At 35.6% G+C, this 10,872-nt stretch overlaps 1 protein-coding gene across 1 annotated transcript in view; it reads right to left on the reverse strand.

Moving 5' to 3' along the window:
• Nucleotides 1–10,872, reverse strand: part of ZNF385D (zinc finger protein 385D) — a 280,820-nt gene that overhangs the window by 103,704 nt on the left and 166,244 nt on the right. The window contains exon 3 of the mRNA XM_034662065.1: nucleotides 6,065–6,175. Within this exon, the coding sequence (XP_034517956.1) occupies nucleotides 6,065–6,175 (111 nt within the window). The remainder of the gene's footprint in view (nucleotides 1–6,064; nucleotides 6,176–10,872) is intronic.

Genomic DNA, 10,872 nt, shown 5'->3' on the forward strand with positions numbered 1-10,872 from the left:
AGCAGGGGGAGTGGGAGAGGAAGAAGCAGGCTCCCAGCAGAGGAGCCTGACGTGGGGCTCGATCCCGTAACGCCGGGATCACGCCCTGAGCCGAAGGCAGACGCTCAACCGCTGTGCCACCCAGGCGCCCCATCCAACTTCAATATTTCTTAAGAAGTAATTTAGCATTCAGAGAATAAAACAATGGTAACCACATTATTTATCCCATAACATAAAAATGACCTTTCCATTTCATCTGCTATACAGTTTATAATCCAATTGCCTGCATGTTCTATTTTATAATCCTTACAACATGGCATAAGGAATGGCTATTCATTTTATTTTTTAAATTTTTTTTAAGATTGTATTTATTCATTTGAGAGAGAGAGAGAAAGAGAGAGAGAGTGAGCATGACCTGGGGCAGGGGGAGATGTGGAGGGAGAGGGAGAAGCAGACTCCCCGCTGAGCAGGGTGCCCAACACGGGGCTCGATCCGAGGTCCTGGAGATCAGGACCTGAGCTCAAGGCAGACGCTCAACCATCTGAGCCACCCAGGTGCCCCTGGCTATTCATTTTAAATAAAGTGATTATGGAACCTGTATATCCAACAAAGAACCCCAGGACACACAACCCATTAAAAAAGTGGCAGATCTAAGCAAGAGGTTGTCTAAATCCTGATCCAGTGATTTTCCTACAATTACACTTAGCATCCCTGGACGCTGTTTTCGGGTTTGGGGTTAGATGCACAACCCCATGCATAGATTTTTATTAACCCTTATCCTAGGATATACAGTAAATGCTGAAATCTGAATGAGGCAACGATATCTATGAACTCTCCTGGGCATGTTTTGAAAACAGCAGACACCGCCAGAAATAGGCAAGAAGTATTTAGAAAATTGCGACTGAGGCCTTCAAAATGGAATTTATAATTTAGGACAAAATAAGTACTTTTTAAAAAAAGCCATAGTAAGAAAGTAGATGCAACAACTCCTTTTTATTTTGTAAAATTTAAGCATGCTTGTAAAGGAAATTTGGAAAATAAAAGCAGAAAGAAATAAGAATAGTTCTTCAACACCAGTACAATCACCATTAATTTTTTTCTCTCCCTTCCAGCAGTATTTCCTTCAAATATCAACCCCTATGAAGAATATGTTTTAAATATTTAAAAGATGTGTCTTAAGTCGTGATGTTACAAAAGTTTAATTATCCAGTTTGGTCACTTGGTAGGAAAAAATGTTCCTTTTAGCAACTTCATCACTATATTGCCTCATTTGGTTACAGAAGTTAACACAGAGATATAAATTAAATTAAGACATATTGCTTCATTTTACTACATTCCTGGGTTCTATGATGTAGAAAAACAATAATGATTTCTATTTTAAAGTACCATTGAAAAAAGTATCAATTATATTGGCGATAATCCCAAGGATGCCCTTTGGAGGGGTCTTAGGGCTCCAAGCAACATGACCTTCTAAGGAAGTGATTTTCCCTTCTGCTTTACAAAACAGCACCTTGAAGTAATTGATGCTGGATAGTCCTGAGTCATAAAGGACATGGTGCTACTATATTATTACTCAGGAATTTGCATTTATACTTAAATTTTCACCATGTTTATGATTAAATTGTGTGACTAAATATGGGTGATACCATCTGAAAGTACTCACAAGCCCTGGTGAACAAGGCCTGGCCCAGGCTCTAGGTGGCTTTTCACAGCAGCTGATACACCCAGTTAGTTCTGGGAGGGAAGAAGCCCCCAGGCTCCCTCTCTGGGAGCACAGATCTGCAGCTACACCATTACTGTAGGATTGGCTGGAGCCTCTGGATGGACTTGCCACTCTGCCTGAACCAGACAGGGCAGGAACAATGACAAGAGTGGACACTGATCCTGCGTGGCCAGTGGCTGGTGACTGGCCAGGTGGCCTTGTATGTCTGCTATATTCTCTGCCCCTCAGTTTCCACATGGGAAATTAGCAAAACTTTTCTTCTGTCTCTAACATATTATGAAATACTATTGTTGGGTTAACCATAGTGACTCTTAGATGCTACAACTTAATGATTCTTTAGTTTGGGGCCTGAGATCTTACTTTCCACTCTATAAATAGTCATCGAGTAATCATTTGATACCTCACTTAATAACCTTACATCCATGCTGGTCCTGATAGAAATTGTCTTTCAAAGGCTCACTTAATAACTTGTTCAGGCCAATGGTAATTTATACTTATTTTAAGATGCTGATAAAGTAACTGGACACATGATAACCTTTTGGTCTTTAATTGGGAACTTTTGGAATAACCCTTATGTGTGTTTCATGTAAATGTCCAGAAAAGTTGTTATTTTTTTTTCCCTCAAAGCAAAAGCCTACACCAGGAGAAAGCAATCTCATTTAAAGTGTATGTAGTATATTATACCATTTAAAAAGATTTCTGCAGGGCCAAAAATAGAAAATGTACTGTACAGGAAATAGGTATCACATAACACCAAACTACACAGGTTATAATATGAAGGGTTAAAAAATAAATAAAAGTATAGAGGGAAAGGAAATTGAATTTTCATGATGCAAAGATGAAAAGAACTATAAGCTATTATTTTCACTGGAAAGGGAAGAAGCTTTGAAATGTAAAAAGGTTCATAAGGCAAAAATACTTTCCTATGTGATTGAGGATGCAACCAAGCATACAAGTGAATTACAGTGTTACTTTTCCAGAATAATTCTAGGTTTAAGAATGGAAATAGGAAGATAAATTCCAGATTTACCTGGAAAGAGCAGATACAATTGTATTGGGATTATAAAGCCTTTTCTTGGGTTTAAAATGGTCAAATATGAGATATATCTATATGTATAAAATATTTGTATTTTCTCTTAATGTAGATTATTGTCTTGTATGTGGATGAATGGATGATAAATCCAATTGATCTTGGCACTCACCAATAAATATTTTATTAAAGTAATATTTGTGGACATGACCAGTCAATAGTAAACAAATCTCATATTTCCAAAACATTAGTTCCCCTTATTGACATAATAATGCTACAGAGACATTTTTTAAGTCTCTAAAGGAGTTTCTGCTCCTGTACTTCAACTTTACAATAATCATATTTTGTTTGTAAATCATAGGTAAAATGTTGCTATGTCATTTATAAATTTACTAACATGGGGTTTTCCCATTTTATTAAACTGCAATTTTTAAAAATTAGCACTGCATAGTGAATTTACATTTAAGGTTCAAGATAAAAATGTAAAAACAATCAATTCACATGTGTCCAGTTTACAAAGAACAATGAAGTTATATTATCTGATAATTTTAAGTGGTCATAAAATTCATTTCAAATCTAATAAACCAAACATCTAAATGAGTATCTGTGGTAGGCAGAAGGATGGTATTTAAGACCCAATCCCTGGTAACTATGGATACGTTACATTATATGACAAAGGGGGATTAAGTTAGCAGATGGAATTAGGTTGCTAATCAGCTGATTTTAAAGTAGAGAAATTATCCTTGATCATCAGGATGAATTCACTGTCATCATAAGGGTCCTTAAATGTGGAATAGGGAGGCAGAAAAGTGAAGGTCAGAGTCATTCAATGTGAGAAGGATTCAACTGGCCATTTCTTGCTCTAAAGATGGAAGGGAATCATGAGCAAAAGGGTAACCTCTAGACGGCGGACAAGAAAGTCAAGGAACTGAACTCTCCCTTGGAGCCTCCAGAAGAAACATAACCCTGCCAACAACGTGATTTTAGCCCAGTGAGATCCCCCCTTTCTGACTTCTCACTTCCAGAACTATAAGATAATACAGTTATGTTGTTCTAAACCACTGTTTGCCATGATTTATTACAGCAGCAATCAAAGATTAATGCAGTAACCATCTAGTGAATGGTCGAGTCTGCAATTGTGAAATTATGGCCCAGACCAATTAGTCTAAATTCTCCAAATACCTTGGCCATTTTCCATGTACCACATACCAGACAAACCTGAAAGCAAAATTGTGAGAATGAGAAGCAACTGTCTCCGATAAATACATATTGATTTCTATATCAACTTGAAACTTCATTAGCAAAATAAATTGCTATTCTCTCTTATCAAAGAAATAAAACGAGATTATATTTTATAAAAGACATAAATGTTCTTCATGTTAATGTTAATGCAGACCTGGTAATAATTCTAAAGACTCTAAATATGACTTTGATATCCATCTACAAGATTAGAAACACTCAAAAAAAAATTAAAAAAAGGAACAGTTGTCTTGAAGTAATGAGTGACCCATAGCTGGAGATCACCAACCAAGGACCTAGCCTAGATGTGGCAGATGGTCTTCTTAAATTTAGTGGGAGATTGGGTGCAATGAGATTGAAGTCTTTTTCTGATTCCCAGTTTACAGGAAATTTACTTAACACAGAGGAAAATATTGACAGTGAAATTGTTGGCAGGAGGAGATACTGAAATAGCCGCCATTAGATGTAAGAAGCTGACAGCATGGCTCCTGGGAGACTTTTGTATCATTATCTGATCAGTTCCAAAGTGAAATATCAATAAGATTTAAGAAGGAAAGAAATCAAGAAAGAGCCACTTAAAGTAGCAATTACAGAACTATATGATTGCTCACTAAATGTTTAGAAATGATCAAAATTGCAACTATTAAGTTCAGAACTCTAATGTACAAGGTCGAGAGGACTCTATTTTAACTGAAAGATTATTATATGACATTTATCAGTTAAAAAGATTTTTTTGTTAATAAATTACACTATAGCAAATTTCTCCTAATTCAAATCAAATCAAAGCACTCAGTATTGAAAAACAAACAAAAAAACAAAACAAAAAACAAAAAACCTCTCTTTAAATAAAATGCCATGTTTAAAATACATATTTAGTGTTCTTTTTTTAAATCAACAAACACCATTTAGGTGTTATGCAGGCAATCTACTCTTTTTTAAGCCAACAGCAGAAATGTTATAAAACTACCTGATGATTGTACTAGTAGGTATGAGTTCCTAAGACAGTAGCAATCCTTATACAAAATGAGATGTTCTCACGGAAGAACAAAAACACTTTATTTCTGTCACACCCCTTTTCTGTGCATGATTATCTTACATGTTCTTCTCATTACTAGAGCACCTAAAGGACCTACTGGCCTAGAAAGATTAAATATGGGAAGGCCTAACATTCTCCAGAATCCAGATCGTTCTGGTCATCTCCACACTGCATGTCCACTTAGGGCAAGATAATGGCACCTCAGAAGAGGAACCACTTTGACAGGATGGGGTCCTCTGTTTGCCTAGAGTATCAACAGTTATTCTATTCCTAGTTCTCCAAACCAACATTCCTTCTCTTTTCTGTACCTCTCAGGACCAACTCCACACCAAAGGATGTTGGGGAAGACAGGCAGTATTTTTCACATTGGCCATAAGCCAAAATGAGCTTCACTGTGGTGAATCCAGAGATTTTTTGATCCTTAGAAAAGGTACGGGAGATATGAAGAACTCTCCGTGGACAATTTGCAAAGCACTGGTCAGGTCCTCAAATGTCTCCTTTCTGTCATGTTCTCCACTTAAGTTTTATTCACCAGGGGCTTGAGTGCTTTGAAGTCTTTGGGACTCCCTATTAAAATGCCAATACTTCTAGGGTAATAACTTGAGAACTCTAACACAGATATCATTAAGGTCACAAGGGCTGGTCTGGAATTGGGGACCACCAAGGCAGATAAAAAAATTACAAAGCAAAACATTGGCCTTGAAATATAATTTGGGACCTATCTTATATCAGAAGTATAATTTATTAGAAGTCTCGTTGGTCCTAAATTTGACTATTCCCCAAAGGGAAAGCGTATTACCTAAATTTAGGATTCCAAGAAACTAAAAAAATACCATTAAACTGCAAAGTAGAAAATATTGTTAGTGTATGATGTTTCCATAATAAACAACCAAAAATAATAAAACAAACTCCGAAATTAAAGGATATAAGGAGTTAAAATATTATCTTTGAATTTTGACATGCTTAGTTATTGGAGAAAAATTTTTTAAAAATCTCTTCTGCAAGATAGGAACAGCATAATACATTTTTTTCAGTGAATACTAAATGGTAAACTTACATCGGAATTAAATCTCAACTGGCAAATGTTGCATGATATGATTTGCTTTCTTCGATGAGGAAGAGGAACTCCGAATGTATGATTTATTACAGCTTTCTGAATCGGGTCCATCTGTAATGAGAAAGAAAATACAACAAATAGAAATAAAGCTTGTCAGTTCCATTGGAATGTTGCCTATTTCATTAAAGAGCCAATCTGTACAGCTTGATCTACTGCTCACATTATAAAAAAATATTTTTATTCTAAGAAACAGCATTTCTACTTTCTTGGAAAATAGACAATAAGCTCGAAGCTCAGTATGATAAGAAAATGATAAATGTACCCATTAGAGTTTGCATACTAACTGTTTTTCTCATTTACGATCAACAATTGTCTCAGTTTGATAGTCCTAAAATATAATTAAAGGTTTATCAAAACTCAAGTTATTGCAAATGCCAGTAAACTTACACAGAAGTGTGTCTATGCCATTGCCCCAAAATGGACTTGTAAATAGACTTGGTCAGATGAGCAGTTCTGAAAATAAATTATGCACATAATCCAACATTAACCTTATGCTATGTTTGGTATCTTTTCTATGTTAGGAGTACAGTATACAAATTCTATTTTCTAAGAATTCAAATGCATGGAGCTATCTATTAATTCAAAAATCATTTATTGACCATTTACTACAGACTGCTATCCAATGGACTTATTATCTGAGGTTCAGAGAGTCTGGACCAGACCAGTTATCTCTCTCCATCCCATATTCCCAGGATAGGTCAAGCGACACCAAAGACATAATGTCAGCAACCCGGCTCTGATAAAACTCATCAGCTCTGTCCTACCGGCCACATCACTGGTTCTCAACTCTTGGAGTTAGATAAAAATGTTGATCCGCTTCTTAATACGGGTGCAACCTCTTTGCTTATCTGTGCTCCTAAGGTGGTGATGAGGTTCAAGAGTGATAATTCGTGAAATTTACCTAGCACAATCAGTGTTAAGCACATTAAGAAGTGAAAAACATTGGCTATTATATTTTCTCTGTCACAGCACATATGAAAATCAGAGTTAACTTGAGCCTCACACTCTTATAATTATTGTTGGCACAATACTAATTTCTCACACGGCCAAGAAATATTTCAAAATAAGTCAAATGTTACACATACAGCTATGACTGCTAGTTGAACGCCGGCAAACTTTAGAACTCTTAACTCTCATCAGATATAAAGTTCTTTTGAGAGTCCTCACAATGGGTTTAGATAGCTTGGAAATGATTTGACATACACAAAAAAGCTAAGAATGTGTCTGTGAAATGATGCTCTAATAGTCAGCTTCTTTGATACATTGTAGTTTGTTAATTATCCTAAACAAGTCATTGATAAATTCCACCTCCTTTTGTGTATTTCACATTATCAGAACCAGTTCACTCATAGGCTGTCCTCATAGCAGGTAGGAGGAAGCTTCTGTCTATATAGTCACAATACCTATTAGGCTGTCTAGGCACTCCTAATGTACAATAAAAATAATAGCACTCAGAATTTAGTAAGTATCTTCTATGTGCTAAACACTAGGCTAGGTGGTTTATATATTAAATAGTTACAATGATCAAGAACAACTCATGGGTGTAATCATTTTTATCTTCCATGAATCACCACTTCACATTTCTTATCTGATGTTAATCCTTTCCCAGATCCTGGAGTAAACTCAGCTATCCCATGATTTTTCTGGTCATTTCCACATATTAATAAATTCTAGGATCCCCTCTTTCCTTACTAGTCAATTTCATCATACTTTTTTTAAAATCATATCCTACTTCCTTTTTAACCAGTTTTATTTAGGTATAATTTACATGTAATAAAATTAAGCAATGTTAGCTGTAGAATTTGATGAGAATTGGCTTACTACCCACAGTAGTATTATTACACAGAACATTTCCATTACCTGGGAAACTTTCCTCCCGTCCCTCTCAACACCTGACTCCCACTCCTCACCTCTGAAATCACTGGTCTGCTTTCTGTCACTATATTTTTTGCCCTTTCTTGAAGTTCATATGAAGGGAATCAAAGAGCATATATATATTTTTTTGTGCCTGCCAACTTTCATTCAGAATAATTTTTTTTTTTTAGATTCATCCACGCTGTTGCATGTATCAGTAGCTTATTCCTTTGTATTGCTCAGTAGTGTTCCGTTGTATGGATATACTACAATGTGTTTATCCATTTGCCAGCTGATGAACATGTGAACTGCTTCCAGTAAATTCTATTATCTTTTCAAGTCTTAACACACAGTCTAAAGATCATTCCTAAATTCAGTTCAGCATCTTAATCCAAACATTAAAACTAATTTAAAATTACAGTCTCTTTCTTAGCTTAGAGCTATTCTCAGTAGTATGAATAATAGTATGAAAATCACAGGCCATGGTATACGGTTCTTTTCTCTCTATATATATTTTTCTTTCAAGTCCCTTACTCCTAACCCAGCTAATCTTCCAAACCTTCCTCAACCCCCATCTCACCCCCATTTCCTTAGAGCCCAAGTGGAAAATGCGCAGACTTTGAGAAAGCCAAGAGTCACACAAATGTGTGACTCTGGGCTACTCAATAGCCTTCATTGTGCTTCCCAGGATCACTTTTACATTTGCTTAAACACGCCATCACAATGCTTCTCCAGACAGCAATCACAGAGAACACTCGGGGATAATTTGCCTTTTAGCCAACAGCGAAAGAAAAAGTAAAAGCAGAAAGAGGTCACTGACTTAGAAGTAGTTGCTTCATCATACGCCACCACATCTGTTCTGTGCATAAATGGGGCCCATTTCTATTTGGGGATAAGGTGAATTATGTCTATAACCCATTTAGGAATACTGAAGTCCTCTTATAATGATACTATAAAATAAAAATAAATTATACATTTATACTAAAGATGCTCTCTGAAAATGAATAGTGCTGAATTTTTATCATATATTAGTGAGCAGCATATTATTTTGGTCTTTCAGGAACACTGGGAAAGCAGTGACCACATTCAACCCAAATTTGTGTAGGAGGTGTTTTGGAACTAGACACTTAATGCAAATGTGGCATATTCTCTAGACTTAATTCTTTTATTTGAATTGAATGATGTTCTGATCACTGTGAGTATAAAATCAAATTTCAAAATGCAAAGTAGTGTATTCTTCTTCAGAGACAATTTTATTTCCCAGTATACTTAAAAAAAAACCCCACTTAACGGAATTATATTTTGAAGATGGATTTCACAAACTATAGTTACACCAACAAAAGTAATTATCTTTGTCATTTTAGAAATCCAGTACAACGAAATGATAAGTTTAATGCCTTTATTAATGAGCATGAATCATATTCACCTCTCTAATATATACATCTATAAGTATAAGTAAAACCATTTACAACAAAGAATCATGAAAGGGCAAAAACTAATAACCAGTTCTACTGTTACACAGTTAATTAAATGATACCACGTGGTATGCATTTATTATCAACCAACGGGACAAGCGCGCACACACACAGCCACTTTGATCATTTTATCTAAATATACAATTATTTGCCACTATAATCTAACATTATATTTAAAAAGAAAGTCATATGTGTTGATTTTTCCCACAATAGGGGTGATCTGTCGAAACAATGGTACCTTATCGTATGCATGCATATTATCACTAGGAATTTTTCCACAAAATCAGTCTCAAGAGATGCCAATGTGTGGAGGTAAGAAAAAGGAGTTCTTGGGTCAAATAAACTGCAGGAAACCTCGCTACTGCAGCCTAGATATTTACAGTACACAATAAAATATCAAATTCTCTGAGATGACCTGCAATTAACACATCCGTTTTGAAAAACAATTTCTAAAATAATATAACCCAAAACTTTGTTTTCTTTGTTTTTAAATTTAACATCCTTTTCAATGCATACACTTTAGAAAATAATGATTCAGGAATATAATCAACATAAAAATATAAATGAAAGGTAAAGCATTCAATAGAAAGTAAAGACACTAAACTAAAAATGTGACACAAAGAAATCAGATCCATAAAAACTTTGGTACATTTCACTTAACTCAGGTAGCACAGAATTAACTAAATTAAATGGTAAAATCTACACGATATTTCAATACATATTTATCTAATTTCTAAAGTAGGAAATTCTAAATACATTATCCATCCCCCCAAACAAACAAAAGTAAGAATGATATAGCACATATTGATACGCTTACCCAAACTCTAGCCTAAAACTCAATTTCAAACTCAGCCTATGGCCTTATTTAAAGCCAAATGAATATGTTTTTCTTCATTTCAGGCTTAAGGATCTTTGCATTTCTCTCTCAGGTCTTGCTTTCCCCTCACCTTCCCTCTGGGCATTTGGCTAAATTGATTTGTAAATGAGTATACAAGGGACAGCTACAGCTCAAGATTCCCTTCTCTAGGATGCCCGTTTATATTTTCTGAGGATGGGGGTTACCCTGAGTTTACATTTCCTGCTCTAAGAGACTTCCTCTCTTTCTGTTTCTATTATTATTGTGGCTTTCAGTTTTAAAATCAAAGAATAAAAACTGAAATGCCAGTAAGTTTAGAAGTTCAGAAATATAAAGGTTGTCTCTTCCAGCTGGTATTTCTATGTAACAATGGCTAGTAACAATAACTCTAAAGGTTACACTCACAGGAATTTACTGTGTGTTTTTATGTTTATAAGCATCATTTCCATACTGTCAACTTACCGTGAAACTCTCATTGCCCCCAGCCTACTATCACACAACTACCAAATGGCAGGGCCAGCTAAGATGCACAACCTCCCCACTCTGCCCCCCCTCCCCCCCCC

This window comes from Ailuropoda melanoleuca, chromosome 6 (assembly GCF_002007445.2).
Source record: "Ailuropoda melanoleuca isolate Jingjing chromosome 6, ASM200744v2, whole genome shotgun sequence".
Lineage (NCBI taxonomy): Eukaryota > Metazoa > Chordata > Mammalia > Carnivora > Ursidae > Ailuropoda > Ailuropoda melanoleuca.